Source organism: Neofelis nebulosa, chromosome 15, assembly GCF_028018385.1.
Source record: "Neofelis nebulosa isolate mNeoNeb1 chromosome 15, mNeoNeb1.pri, whole genome shotgun sequence".
NCBI lineage: Eukaryota > Metazoa > Chordata > Mammalia > Carnivora > Felidae > Neofelis > Neofelis nebulosa.
In genome coordinates this window covers 26,558,060-26,574,332 of record NC_080796.1, presented here as the reverse complement: position 1 = coordinate 26,574,332, position 16,273 = coordinate 26,558,060, and the positions used below count along the sequence as shown (strand labels likewise).

Sequence of the window (16,273 nt, the reverse complement as noted above, 5' to 3'; positions counted from 1 at the left end):
TGTAAAATTCAATGTTTACTGTTGTTCAGTTTAAATGTAACAACATCATGTATTTGTGATATATATGTATATATACATACAATGGATGTAATATATCCATTGTATATTTCAAAGTCTCCAAAACCAAAAACAAAGGAAATATGCTGACTTACTTTTATTTTAAATTTAAGCATTTTGAACATTAATGGGATTTACTCTGGGGAAGCTAAACAAAGTGAGGGGTCACTATTAAAACTCATATACTAAGGAACAGGTGGAAAGTTATCGGGGTGAAGGTAACTTTCTTTATCTTGATTGTTGTGGTTTCCCGGGGTACATAATATGCAAAACTCACTGTATTTTCCACTTAAAATGGGTGTATTATATGTAAACTGTATCTCAATAAGGTTGTTGAAAAATATCCTACATACATATCCTTGAACCTCAAGTAATAGAAGAGCAGAATGAACAAATCCGTACAATTTCAAAGATGAGACTCAAAATTTCAATGACACCTGACCCCAAACCTGTAAGCTATTTGTAACACTAGAAAACTTAAAATTATTATCACAAAATTCAACTACAAAAATGATAATCAGTAGGAAGTCAGTTAGATAAGGGACTATTAATTGGATATATGGATATATTCTGATTTATATCAAGAAATCTTAAAAGTATTTAATTTTATTGTTTGGTTCTAAATAAATTATTCTAGCTGTGAAATCTTCTACATCTAAAATACGGTTTTACCATAATCCATTTGCAGACAACATAATGGAGACTCAGGCTAGTGAATATGGCTCATAGAGATGGTAATTATCATAGTTCAGGCTGATCATAGAGTCTATCAGTTGGGTGGGTTTCTTCATATAATTAGTATATTCCTTTTTTTTTTCATCTTCCTCAATTTTTACTTCTATCCAGGATGAAGTTAGATAAAACTATCATGAAACATGGAATGCTACTTGGCAATGAGAGAGAATGAAATATGACCTTTTGTAGCAACGTGGATAGAACTGGAGAGTGTTATGCTAAGTGAAATAAGTCATACAGAGAACGACAGATACCATATGTTTTCACTCTTATGCGGATCCTGAGAAACTTAACAGAAGACCATGGGGGAGGGAAAGGAAAAAAAAAGGAGGGAGAGAGCCAAACCATAAGAGACTCTTAAAAGCTGAGAATAAACTGAGGGTTGATGGGGGGTGGAAGGGAGGAGAGGGTGGGTGATGGGCATTGAGGAGGGCACCTATTGGGATGAGCACTGGGTGTTGTATGGAAACCAATTTGACAATAAATTTCATATTAAAAAAAAACTGTCATCAAACAGCTACCAGTTAAATAATATCCCTTGGAAATACCAAGGGATTTTAATTCCATGAAGACTCTTGCTGATGCCCACTATGCTTCTGGAATTCCTACTTCTGTGACTAGGGAATAGAGTCATCAGTTAATCTTAACTTAAAACATAGTTAGGTGGGGTGCCTGGGTGGCTCAGTTGGTTAAGCATCTGACTTTGGCTTAGGTCATGATCTTGCAATTCATGAGTTTGAGCCCCACGTCGGGGTCTGTTCTGACAGCTCAGAGCCTGGAGCCTACTTCGGATCCTGTGTCTCCCTCTCTCTCTGCCTCTTCCTCGCTCGCACTTTGTACCTCTCTCTCTCAAAAATAAATAAACGTTAAAAAAAATATATAGTGAGGAGCAAAACCATCATACAGCACACTCTGGAACTAAAGATAATCTTGAACACACTGTGAGATTAGCACACCAATTCTACCATTTGTTCTGTCAGATAATAAGGAGCTAGCCCTGGTATCTATGTTTCGCGCAAATGGATTTTAAATAAATATCTGTTGGTGTCTCCATGTTACTTCTTTGTTTTATAATCCCCATCTTTTCTGCATGTGACAACTACTAATAGGTTTCCTTCCTACTTTTTTATTTTTTTATTTTTTTTACTGATAGCAAAGCATACTTCTCCAATTTGAATCTCTATACCAAACATAATATGGTTATTTGTTCATAAAATGTAGGGAAGAGATTTTGGGTAATGTAACCCTCCTTTTCCACTTACCTTGGCTCTGCCGGTACTTTGAAGAATGTGTACTAAGGCACAAGCCAACTCCTCTTTATTTCTCACACTAATTACTGGTTCAAGGACAGAACACAGCATGGTGTAGTTGCTGGTGACAAATTCTGCAAATTCTTTGTATTGCTCCATAGGCAGAATGGTGATAGTTTGGAACCGTGATTTAATCCGAATAGAAGGTCCGCCTGTCTTTCCTTTGTTGGGCGTAGGGGTACTCACTGGGTACCACTTTTCTACAAACTGGCGACCAGTCACACTGGCAGTGGGAATGTTGACTAGCCCGACATAATTATTCTTGTCTTTTTTTTTCTTTTTTTCCACATCTTTATAAATGTGAACTGTGATGCTATGAAGAGGTGGAAGGCTGTAGAATTCAAAATGTTCGCCCCAGAAAATATTATCTGCTTTGGTCTTGCTGGTTGTACGAGCAAAGAGGGTATCATCAAGGCACAGTTCACAGAAATATTTCTTTTTAGGGGCAAGGTCCTTGGCTTCAATGATCCATAAACGAAGAACATTTTCAGCTCGTCTGCAATTGTCCTATAAAAAAATAACGAGTTCGAGTTTGAAAGCTGAAATCCCAGAAGAACAACATTTTCCTTTACAGGAGGTGATACTGACTATATACTTTATTAAGGGTGGTCATTAAATAATGAAAGGGATTGCTATCTCTTTGTTCAGGATAATAGCAAACTCTAAACAAGAAGATATCAGAATCTTAGCCTTATGTACTCAATTTACTTGGTTTAAAAAAATATCATGTAAGTTCTAATATAGCCAGCCTAGTGGCAACTGGCCTAGTTTCTGCAAATAAAAAAAGAAGCAGTTCAGAAGCTAGTGTTCTAGTCCCATTTCTGTCGTGCACCAGCTTCGGACATGGGCATGTCACATAACTTCAGAGTCATTTTTTTTTTTAATGTTTATTTATTTTTGAGAGAGAGAGAGACAGAGCATGAGAGGGGATGGGGCAGAGAGAGAGGGAGACACAGAATCTGAAGCAGGCTCCAGGCTCTGATGTCAGCACAAAGCCCGACGTGCGGCTTGAACTCACAAATTAGTGAGATCATGACCTGAGCCGAAATCAGACACTTAACCGACTGAGCCACCCAAGCGCCCCAACTTCAGAGTCTTCTTACCCATATTGGTAAAATCACAATAATATCTGCAATAAGATTATTTTGAGTATAACATGCGTAAAAGTAAATGTGCTTTAAAAGCACTATAAAAATTAAGGTATGATTGCTGCATTTACCTTCTACCAACTTACTGATTACAGTTATACATTTTTAGACACTCAAAGCCACTATTACCTTATTTGGTTGAACTGTCCTACGAAGGTTTTCCATCCACTTATCTCTCTCTGAAGCAGAGTTACAGCTGAAGCATTTACTTCCACTTAAGTAGGTAACCTTCAACATAAAAGATTAGAGAAAAGGAAACATAGGGCTTGCGGGCTGTGTTTTCATCATTCTATCATTTAAAAGTTTAGGAATATGCTATGAACCCAAATCATAATTCAGAAAACAGAAATGATATTTGGTAGTTCTGCGATGTCTATATTCTACACCTACATCTGCTTTTTGTTCTCGTATGTAGGTAGCATCCATATGCATTTCCAGGTAGGAGAACAAAGGCCATTGAGAATTTAGGTCAGGAACTTAAAACTGGCCTTCAGTTCAGAAATATCAAAATTAAAAACCTTCAGGCCACATCTTCAACACTTGTCAACAAATATGCTCGATTCTGAGTTAACAAAACAATAGCTGAAAACACAAGAGAGCCTCTAAAACAGCTTGTCAAATCTCTCAGGACTGCCTTCACTATAATATTACAAAACAGGTACTAAGTGAAAGTAAAAAGAGTTAGCACTGTTGAATTACTGTCTTTGGAACCCATTTCTTACTGACCACTGTTATCATTTTCCTTTAAAAATGAACTATGCTATCTATATACCTCAGCACCTAACACTGGGCCTGGTGTACTGAGTTCCACAAATACAAAAAAAATTCAATTGACTTCTGTAAAAAAGAACACCAATAAATGACCTGTTCAAATTGTTGAAGTGTGCTCACATATTAACTCAATCTAAGGTTATAACCCAGTGAAATCAGATCAGATTATGTGTACTGTTCAATATGGTAGTGAGCACCTGAAATGTAGCTAGTCCAAAATGAGATGTACTGTAAATGTAAAATACACATCAGCTTTTGAAGACTTAACTTTAAAAAAAAAAGATGTAAAAAAGCTTATTGATAATTTTATATTAGTGACATGTTAAAACGATGATATTTGGGTTTAATAAAATTTTGGATTACATATTTGGCTTGCATTATATTTCGTTGGGCTAGGGCAGGTCCAAAAGAACAGGAATCAAACACCTTTCAACTTCCACGCCATCTATCATAAGATTCATCACTAGTTACTTAGTAAGTTCATGTTAATTAATCAAATCGTAACCCTAACAATTACACACACACACACACACACACACACACACACACACACACACACACACACAGTTTTAAATTTTAAATTGCAAATGGCCAATAGTTTAGGAGGGAGTTTACATTTAGTTTGGGAGGGACAAATTACCTTATACAAAGTGATAGTCATAATTTGCTGGTGAAGAGCAATTAATTTATCCATTCAAGAATTTAGGCACCTGCAATGTGCCAGGGACTGGGCTATATGCAGGGGATTATAAAAATAAATAAGACATAGTCTCAGATCTCAAACCAACCATATTATGGTCAGAAGATTATGGTCTTGGTCAATCTCCTCAAAGAATCACTAAAGTTGGGGGCTTACATTTTTAGGAGAAAGATAACATACTGGGTGATATCTTTATCAAAGACTGAAAAATTAAAATACTAGCTTAGTTATTGTTAGGCTTGTGACCTCTGCCAAGAATATACTAAGATCACATTTATTCTGAAGGCAGACTAGGCCAAAAGGAATGAGAAGCCATAATTAATAACTTTAATGACCAATGTAATTAGATTAATAGATTCCCAACCTTTTTCCTATAAGTAGGTAATTTTCAGCAACTGAGAGTCACTTAATGATGATCAAATCATCAATACCATAGTAATGAAATCACAAAATTACTGGAGAGAAAATCCGTTTGGTGTTTAATCACTCTTCCTTCTTTCTATGCTTTTTACCTCAAAGCAGAAATCTTGTCCAAGGATGCTACTATGGAGTGGTTTCACTGACACGGGCTCTCCTCTGCCAAGATCCAGACACTCAACTGCACTGCAAGGGCTCAGCAAGGACTCATGGGAACGTGACTCTTTTAGTTTAGGCAGACCACGAGCCCTAAAAGTAGAAAAAGATATTTTAGATAGCGTACTACATGGCCAACAGGAAAATGAAAGATGAATGCATGGGAGGTGAAAACAAATGCATAAATGCTTAAGGGAAAAATAAATAAGCAGCAATGGACAGTTAATCCACAATAATAATAGTAACCATATTCACATGGCACATATCAGCCACATATACATTTGGGTGTGCACACACATACACACTTGTTTTTCAATTAAGCACAAAAACATACTGTAATTTTATACCATTATCGAGGGAGTTCAAGAAGCTCCACTACCCACGTTGTTTTTATTCTCATGCCTATCTTGGAGAAATACATACTACTCAACTGGCTTATGTATTCTTTTTTCATGCAAAAGTATTATCAAAAGACATGTTTCATTTCTTTTCTTTCTTTCTTCTTCTTCTTTTTTTTTTCCACGCTACAGCTTGAACCTCTTCTATCCTTGACAAAACAGTAGTGGCTGAATCCTCATTCTGTTTCTTGCTGCTTTGGCAGAATAAACACACTCATACACAGTCAAAGCCAAACTTTTCAGCACAAGACCCTGCCTTTCAAAAGATCTGATTTCCATCTCAATATGGAATTCTTTTCTGGCAAGCATTTGGTCATATCCATGCTTTACTGTATAAACATGAATAAAGAATAAAATGCCTTGAAGAAACCTCCCACCCTCAAAAGAAATGTTCAAACACTCATACAGAAGAAAAAATCTTTGTCAACACCATTCAGGCATCCTGGCTGATTCTGTTTCTTGGTTGTTTAAAGACGAATGCTGTGAATGATTCTGGCCATGACAGTAGCTAGTCCCTCGCTGCCTTCTCTTTGGAAGAATTAATGAAGTCAAGCAATAAAAGTGAAATATTCTTGGATCCAGAACTGGAAAGCCAAGCAGTTTTACTCAATAATTACAGAATTTATTGACTAAAACACCCAGAACTAAATACATATATTTAAGTAGAAGTAACCCAGTCAAAAAGAAATGCCTGTGTAAAGACATTTGTTTTTGTAAAACAGTAAATAAGGAGCTTTGTTTATTTCCTTGAAATGGCTATGTTAACATTATTCTAACATTGTTTAATCAAACTCCATATAGTAAGAATCATCCTAAGCAGTTAAGAATTTGAGTCCATTCTTAGGTCCACACACATAAAAAAAAATAACAACTGCCATTTAATGTTTATAAAGAAAAACATGTGCTCTGATACTCAGCAGCCTTTCTAAGGTCAAAAAGTCAATATTTATATTTCCCATTGATAAAACGTACACAAAACACGTACAAAAGGGACAAATGCCACTTACTGTTTTGTACATAAAAATATAACAAGGTAACATTTATTTCCTTTTGTTCTATTGGATAAAACAATAACTTATATACTACAAACACAGCCATCAACTATAAATAACTAAAGGCTAAAAAAATTTATTTTAATAGAGTTACCATATAACCACTCCCAGTACATTTCATAGGGAGCCGATTAACAGGATACTGCAACGTTTTTTAAAAACACGTATAAAACAGTAATCCCAGCCCATGTTTCCCAGGAGAAGTTGTTTGGAAGGGAACAGTCTCTCATGCTCTGGGAATGAGCCTCCCGATAGGAGAGATTAAGGTATATTTTAAATAGAAGGCGATATGACAAAAGGCTTGTTTTTATTTTGAAAGCTCTCAAGGAAAATATTCTAAAACATAAACTAATTTTATTTTAAACAAAATAAACGCCTACCTACATGAAGCAATTGTACAGCCACCTGGCAGTGCAACCCCAAATCATAGCGGGGCTACGTGTCACGGTGTAGCAAGTCACTTTCTGAACTATGTCTTCGTTTAGAAGACAAGAACCAACAGGAGAGAGGTTCCCTGCTGCCTTCTGTTACTGATAACATCTCTGGATAAACGCTTTCCAGGTGTCAAGGCTTTCAAGGCTCCAACAGAAGTAGAACAGAAACACAAACAAGGGAACAAGAAGTCATCTTCCCGAACAGGCAGCAGGATAGGTAATATTCCTTCTTCTCTTGCTCAGGCTGCATCCGGCCCCTCAGGTAACACAAACAAGGTTCTGGGCTCCAGGCTGGGCCTGTTGCCATGGTGCTCCACCTATCCGGAGAGTAGGGCTGGGAGGCAGCAGGGAGAGGCTGTGGTTTGAAGGACTCAGGAGCTCGCTCTGCGAATATGACCATCTTAAGACAGAAAGGAAGGAACAGCAACGTCCCTGCTCATTTCCATTAACAGTTTCTCAAAGTCAAAAGCTGTAGGAAAAAAACCATAGGCAACTGTGGGGGCGGAGGAGAATCTCTTAACTCAGGGGCGAATCTCAGCTTTAGCTTGCTTCTCTGTGATTCCCTGCCCTCAGCAGAAGGCATTTGCTACATCCCACCTTGCAAGCACAACCTTCCTCGCACCTCTGTTCTATTTCCTTTGCAGTGTTCACCCTAGTTTAATGTTCCTAGGTATTATCTTATATTAACTTATCTGGATTACACCGTTTTTTTTAAAAGAGAAAATCGGATGAAATTCCTATTCACTGTATTTCCAATGCTAAACGGATTTCATTTCGAAACCCAGGTTTAACTTCCAAATGCAGCCATCAACAGATATTACAACCAAGACGTCTGGAATTAGAATTCAAAACTCCTCCCACTTATTGAAATTTCATCATTAATACTTAGTTCAGAATCCCCTATTGTTCAGCATGTATGTACGTGTGTGCACACCCACACACCCATGAAGTGAACACCAAAGTCACTAGCATGCTCTACATTACTACTCAATAAATAAACAAGCCCTTCCTGTATTGGGAAAAAGTATCTCTGAGAAGAGAGAATTCCCAGGGAAGCAGGATTACAGTAAACAGGAAGGTCAAGCAGCCTGGGAATGGCTTGAGGTTGGGGAGAGGTATTATCTGGGCAGATATTTCTATGTAACAGCATTAGGAACTCAAGTCCCCTCTAAATCATGTTTACCTCCTCCTGTATCTTCATGTGAATTGATTTTGCATAGATCTGCTTACTAGAGAGTTTTATCAGCTCTGTTTGTATGGCACTACAGTTTACTTTTCTAATGTAAAGTAGAATGTGGATTTATTGAGAGAATAATATGAGTTTAAAACAGTTTTTTCCAGTCCAGTCTGCCAATGACCTTCACCAAGGAACCTAGCCTTGAAAGTGGACCTTGTGAATCCCTTGACTCCTAGGCAGGGTTCTCTTCTCAGCACCTGCACCTCTAACTCCAACCCCCACCATCCCAAACATTATGCAAGAATAATTCAGGGTGCCAATATAATTGTTTCCTGGCTTAATTGGGAAACTGCTTTCCAGAAGCAATTTTACTTCCAATTAAGGAATACCATATTCTTTACATTTTATTTTAAGGCCAGCAGACCACCTTGATTTCTATGTAAATTCCAAGGCCTCTAGCAACATAATAGGTAAGGGTTAAAAATCTAATTGCTTTGCTGATGAAGATTACCTGCTGCTTCTGACCTATTTAAGAGATAAACTACAAGGTAAGACAAGCTTTCCATTTCTCACCACAGCGATTGAGCATTCCAGTGCTGTAACCCACAGCCCTACCTAAAATCAGCCTTTAAAAGACAAAAGTGAAGGGTTGGGGGACGGGGAGCCAATACCCACACCACTGGATACATGGATGGGAAAAAAATGGAGTCAAAGAACTCTGATTAGTGCGATGTTAAGTAAAACACAGCTGGATTTTTCTCAGCTTCACATTCAAAGTCTTTTAAAAGCTGTATTTCCCCCGAAGTGCTAGTGGTGCTTGGATGTGCTAGCTCAAATCTGCCACGTGTTTACAGATTCAGTTCCAAATCATCCCGGAAACTTTTAATTAAAAATGCTTATTGCCACACAAAATCCTGCACTCCAGTGCAGGTGAATTTCTGCTGGGCTTGGCAGTTATGATTCCAGACTGCTTCGCTGAATTCTTGAAGAAACAGCTCAGCCATAGGGTGGGTGCGGCCATACACGCTTGCATTCACCAGTATGTACTCCTAAGGCACTTTACCCTGTTTGAGAACAAAATTCAGTATCCCAGGACTCTACCAACAAATGTGCATAGGGTCCAATAAGCTTTTTAAAATTGCAGCTCAGATCTCACTTGGGGAAAAACATTGCTTTACTTGTTCCCTGCATTTTACTGTTTTTCAACCTGGTAGATCTTTGGAAAGAGCAGACCTTTTCCTGTACTATAATTTTAAAGGTTTCCTTCCCTGGATTAAACAACAACAGCAACAACAAAGACATTAGAATTCACTCACCAGAATTTCTACTTGTGGGCTCAAAAAATTGTCCTTCCTGAGAACCCTGACGGCACCAGCTGTACTGGTTTATCTGCTGCAATTAAAGCCAGTCCTTACTGCTTCAATTACTCCCTGATTTTTATGTTAGCTTTAAAAAGTATACCACACAACCACTCATGCAAAAAGCTATTTATGGACACGTAACATATATTGCTGGTCTTTCCTCTCCCTGCTCTCAGCCTCTAAACAGGACGGTCTAATGAGCCCAATTGCTAATGGTAAAATAGGATATTTGTCAGCCTGAGCTGTCATTTAAATTAACCAACTCATGGTAAGGAAGTTTATTATCATAGACAAAAATGACATTCAACCTATTTTGGTACATTGACATGTATACATGCAATGAAAGAAGGCACCAAAGGAAGACAAGATTATAAATATTAAAACATGTTTAGGAGGGCAGGAAACTCAACCAGCGTCTAATATGACAAACACTAGGAACAATCTCTTCAACAAAAATTGTGTCGTATGGTAATATACCTATTACTTTTTTTTGTCCTTAAATTGCAAATGGAATAAGATCTACTAGTGCTAATTGAATTAAATATAAGCACAACTATATCAAATTTTTAAAACCCCAAGAAATGATCCAGAGAAAGGGGAACCCTCTTACACGGTTGGTGGGAATGCAAACTGGTGCAGCCACTCTGGAAAAGAGAATAGAGATTCCCCAAAAAGTTAAAAATAGAACTACCCTCCAATCCAGCAATGGCACTACTAGGTATTTATCCAAAGGATACAAAAATACTGATTTGAAGGGATATGTGCACCCCAATGTTTATAGCAGCATTATCAACAATAGCCAAATTATGGAAAGAGTCCAAATATCCATCGATTGATGAGTAGATAAAGAACATGTGGTATGGAATATTACTCAGCCATAAGAAGAATGAAATCTTGTCATTTGCAATAACATAGATGGAGCTAGAGTGTATTATGCTAAGCAAAATAAGTCAGTCAGAGAAAGACAAATACTGTATCATTTCACTCATATGTGGAATTTAAGAAACAGATGAACATGGGGAAAAAGAGAGAGGCAAACCATAAAACAGATTCTTTTTTTTTTTTTCCAACGTTTTTTATTTATTTTTGGGACAGAGAGAGACAGAGCATGAACGGGGGAGGGGCAGAAAGAGAGGGAGACACAGAATCGGAAACAGGCTCCAGGCTCCGAGTCGTCAGCCCAGAGCCTGACGCGGGGCTCGAACTCACGGACCGTGAGATCGTGACCTCGCTGAAGTCGGACGCTTAACCGACTGCGCCACCCAGGCGCCCCAAACAGATTCTTAACTATAGAGAAATGATGGTTACCAGAGGGGAAATGGGTGAGTTGGGGGGGGGGGGTTGTTAAACAGGTGATGGATATTAAGGAGGGCGCTTGTCGTGTTGAGCACTGGGTGTTTTCTACAAGCTTCAGGTTTCTATGAGACTAGATGTTTGCTACAGACTGAATGTTTGCGATCTCCCCCCAAATTTATGTTGAAATGATAAACTCTAGGGTGATAGTATTTGGAGGTGTGACCTTTGGGAGGTGATTACATAATGAAGGTGGAGCCCTCATGAATGGATTTATAACCTTATGAAATAGACCCAGGACAGATCCACAGCCCATTCCCCCACATGAGGATGCAGTGAAAAGTTGGGACTTTTGAATCAGAAAGCAGGTCCTCACCGGACACTGAATCTGCCAGAGGATTGATCTTGAACTTCCCAGCCTCCAGAACTGTGAGAAATAAATTTGTTTCTTAGAAACTGCCTAGTCTACGGTGTTCTGTTCTAGCAGCCTGACTGGACTGACAACTGTGACTACTGCAAGACAACATGCAGATCAAGAAAAGGTCCTGAGAAAATAACTCAAGGTATGTGAACACCTAAATCTATAAAACTGACAAAAGAGACTGAAGAATTTAAAAGACTGAAGGAAAACCGGAATAGTCAAGCATCATAAAAGCCCAGGGAAGAGAGCTCCCAAGAAGGGTGGACTGTCCATTACTGCAGATCGGTGTGTTAAAATATTAATAGTAGCCACTGGATATATGGACTGAGAGATAATTGAGACTTCGGTAAGAGTGATTTCAGCCACGAGGACAAAAATGAGATTGCCGTGATAATGAATGGGACGTGAGAGAGTGGAGACTAACTCGTGAAGTCTAACAGTGGAGAGGCGGCAACAGGAAATAGCCAGAGGGAGACATGAGGCTGAAATGTGGTTGAAGGTTGTTTTTTTTTTTTTTTCTAATTAATCATTTTCTTCCCCTAAACAATGAAGAAATAAATGGTAATAATTCCAAAAGCTCAGAAGGATAGAGGGTGAAGAATATAAATATTGGTACCTCCTCAGTCTCCTGTAGAAAATCCTAACAATTAACAATAATAATAAACTGTAATAAAATATTAATAATTTTTGTGACCCCTTCTAAAAATTTTTATACAAAGACAACCAAATGTATACATGTACATTACACATACACACATATATGTGTATACACACATACACGCACACACACAAATGGGATTCTACCATACTTTTTTTTCCTTAAGAGTGTATTTTGGACTTCTGGCCATATTGGAACACATAGATATAATTTGCCTCTTGTTACTAACCATATGAAATTCCCTTACGTGGGCCTATGGTAGATCAGTAGTTCCTGATGATCAGGTAAGTTTTTTCTTCTTTTCTTTCTTTTTCTCTACCACCCAGTTTCAAAAAGTATCTTAGTATACATATCTTTATGCACATGTGCGTGTACTTATGGCTTAAATTTCCAGATGTGAAACCGCTAGATCAGAGAACACACACATTTAAAATTTTGATTCTGGTAAATTATGCTACAGAAAACATGGCATCAATGTAAACTCCTACCAGAGGTGCGTGTTTCTCTACCCTATCACCAAAATGGGATAGGGCTGAACTTGGAAAACTTTTGCCAGGATAACTGGTGAGGAATGGCACTTCATCACTGCCCTTGCACGCACTTCTTTAATTACGAGATTGAGACATCTTAATGTTTACTGGCAATCTCAATTCTCTTTTCTGTGAGTTACAAACTGCTATTTCGTGTTTCTAAACTTTTTCTCTGAATACATAAGTGGCACTTTGTATGTTAAGTAAATTCGTACTCTTCCTGTCATATTTATAATTAGTCCTCCCAGTTTATGCTTAGAAAGGATTCTTCAATTCCAAGATCATAAGAAAGCCAGCTGTATTAGTACGCCTGGGTAGTTCAATTGGTTGAGCATCCAACTTTTCGGCTCAGGTCATGATCTCACAGCTCGTGGGTTCCAGCCCTGCATCGGGCTCTGTGCTGACAGCTCAGAGCCTGGAGCCTGCTTTGGATTCTGTGTCTCCCTGTCTCTCTGTCCCTCTCCCGCTCGCACTCGGTCTCTCTCAAAAATAAATGGGTGGGGCGGAGATTAAAGGAGTATAAAGGGAGCTGGATTTTTTTTTTTTAATGTTTATTTACTTTTTCAGAGAGAGAGAGAAAACAAGCTGCGGAGGGGCAGAGAGAGAGGGAGAGAGAAATCCCAAGCAGGCTCTGCGCTGTCAATGTCAAGCCTGGCATGGGGCTCGAACTCAAGAACTGTGAGCCGAAACCTAAGAGCCAGACGTTTAACTGACTGAGCCACCCAGGCACCCCAGGGAGCTAGCTTTTTATTTCAACAAATTGTGGAAATATTATGACCACAAACTGACACATTTGTTATCACTGCGTGCTATTTTACTTTCACTAAAAGCTATTCTTTTGAGTATGTTTGTGTGTATGTATATATGTGTGATTTTTACCTTTCATTTTTCCTTCTCTCTCAATCATTTCCTCAGCAAGTTAGGATTCCTATGGACACGTGCAACAGAGAGTATAATGGAAAAGGCACTCAACTAGGAGCCAAAAGCTCTATATATTTATGTCACTTCAAATCACTCGCTAGCTACATGTGATGTGGAACACATAGTTCATTCTTTCTGAAACTTAGTTACCTCATTTGTAAAATGTGGATAATGATTTCTCTTCCTATACCTCATACAGTTATGGAGAATCAAATGTAATCACCTATGATTGCACAAACATCTCACAGACTACAGCACCGTACAAATGGGGCTATCATTGCCGACATGGGGCTTTTTCACAGCGATGAGTTCATCTTATGTAAAGTATTCATTTGGCTGAGATCAAGACAGTCTTCAAAATATTGTTTGCTGGAAGAATATGAAGACAGAAGGAAAAAATATACACAAACAACTTTTCTTTTTTAATAGAAGCATTCTAATGAATTTTAAAATGCTATCATGATACAATTGGATTGGATTTTAGTTCATAAAACTAAGGGATCCTTAATTGGCCCATAGCAGTAAACACTGGTAAGAGAAACTATAATCTACAGCTAGACTTATTAATTAACAACCTGAAATCCAGTCATTTCTGAGGAATTGTCATCTCTCCAAGTATACCATATTGAAAAAGATTATTCTTCTTCTATTATCTACAATTTGTTTGGACTCTTCGGTTTCAGGCCAACAAACATTAAGTTCCTTAATAAGACAGGCACTGTGCTGGGGGAAGAGGGCACAAAGGATGTTTGTACTCTTGAGGAGTTTCCAGGCTGCTGCACTAAGCAGAAATATGAAAAGATAAATACAGTAGAAAGTAGTAGTCCTATAACAGTCCCAAAAGTTTGGCCATTAGTGGGTACATGGGGTAGGTGCCTAGTTTAGGATGATATATGGGAAGAACAGGGCAAAGAAGTCCAAAGGCATAGGATTCCTGATTTGGGTGCTGTTGGCATGAGTATGAATTAGAACATGTTCTGAGTTATGACAAAGGACAGGGTGTAGGAACAGGAAATGGTATTTGGGATAGAGAGGGCGGCAAGATCAAAAGCACAGAAATACATAACAGTATGGTGAGTAAATGACAGACTTTTCATTGGAGTGGTAGGAGACAATGCTGAGAGTCAGGCATGGACAGGGCCATGTTGCACTTTGTGTGTTAGGCCAAAGACCACAGATGAATAAAAGTATTATATACATGTGATGAGATATTAGAATTGAGGTTTCAATTGAGACACAGACATAAAACAGATCTGTACGCTGAAGTCAAATACCAGACAAACTGTAGAACTTTACAAAGGAAATGTTTTGGAACCAGTTCTATGACCTTGATCCTCTCAGAACAAGACTATAAAAAGTGGTCAGAGTAAGGAGAAGGGAAAGGATTTTGCAAGAGAGAATTTTTGGAGAAAGCTGTGAGGTTCATCACCCTGCCTCCCACAAGGGTAGTCGATGCATACAGGGTGGCGTTTGATTCCATCTGGGACATCTAGATGATGAGAAATGACTAGCCGTTGGTGGCAGAACCCAAGAGGGCTGATGATTTTGGATTAGCCTGCACTCCTAGAGGTCTGTCAGGGCAAAGGATGTATGGATGTTTCCTGTGGACCAGAGGACTGGAAGGGTGAAGAGACCAGAAGAACAATAATTCCCTCCTCAAAGTTCTGAAAGGAGTTTTAGGCAACACGTAAGATAGACGAGTACCTGCTAACCTCAAGGAAACCATAGACAAGAGCGACTCAAAGACAAGACACCTGTGAAGAATTCCCCCAAGTACCCCATGATGGAGCGGTCAGCTTTGAACACTGGCCAGGCTCAGACAGCATTATGGAAGGTTAATAAGATAGTACTAGAACTTTCTTAGCCCCCTTTGCCTTCCTGTCTCCTCTTGCCCAGAGCCTGGAGGGCACCTAAAACCATGGTAAATAAGCAGGAAGAGAAGAGCAGATGAGGAGAGAAGTAGGTAATTTATAATATTTCCTTCTCCAAAGGAAGGCAGACTCCCTGTAACCGGCTTGGCTGGGAGAAGTATGAAGTTCTGATTAGTATCTGGGACTGAACACCAGTAAGTTCTGAGTCAAGACCTTCTATTTAAAGCAACCAAAGATTAAATAAACGGATTAGCAACATAAATATAAAAGCTCAAAATCATTAACACTTCTAGAAGGAAACGTAGGTGAAAATCTCTTGGGACGTAAACAACCCTGTAAACATTGCTGCTGGGAGTGTAAAATGGTTACAAACACCCTGGAAAATAGTTTGGCAGTTTCGCATATACTTAAACACGTGCTTACCATCCCACCCAGCAATTGCAGTCTTGTGAATTTACACCAGTGAAAACTTATGCATACGTGGCTTTTCTTCATGCGCACCTAAATGTTCTTCAGTGGGTGAATGCGCCCATGAACTCTGGTACATCCATACGATGGAATACTACTCAGCAATAACAAGGAACGAACTACTGCTAGATGCAACAACTTGGATGGACTTCAAGGGCATTCTATGCACTAAAAAAAGGCAATCTTAATTGGTTATATGCTATATGATTCCATTTATATAACATTCTTGAAATAGCAAAACTATAGAGCTGGAAAACAAATTAGTGGTTGCTAGAGGGCAGGGATGGGTGTGGGGAGGTGGGTATGACTGTAAAAAGGTACCAGAGGGAGTTCTTTTCTGGTAATGAAACAATTCTGTATCTTGATTGTGGTGGTGATTACACAAATCTATACAT

General features: G+C 38.6%; 1 protein-coding gene across 13 annotated transcripts in view; it reads right to left on the bottom strand.

Annotated features, from left to right (window-relative positions):
• Positions 1 to 16,273, bottom strand: part of RASAL2 (RAS protein activator like 2) — a 359,982-nt gene that overhangs the window by 42,202 nt on the left and 301,507 nt on the right. For all 13 annotated transcript variants that reach the window (XM_058700419.1, XM_058700420.1, XM_058700421.1 and 10 more), the window contains 3 exons: positions 5,234 to 5,387; positions 3,380 to 3,478; positions 2,055 to 2,609 (listed from right to left, as the gene is read on the bottom strand). In XM_058700419.1, the coding sequence (XP_058556402.1) occupies positions 2,055 to 2,609; positions 3,380 to 3,478; positions 5,234 to 5,387 (808 nt within the window). The remainder of the gene's footprint in view (positions 1 to 2,054; positions 2,610 to 3,379; positions 3,479 to 5,233; positions 5,388 to 16,273) is intronic.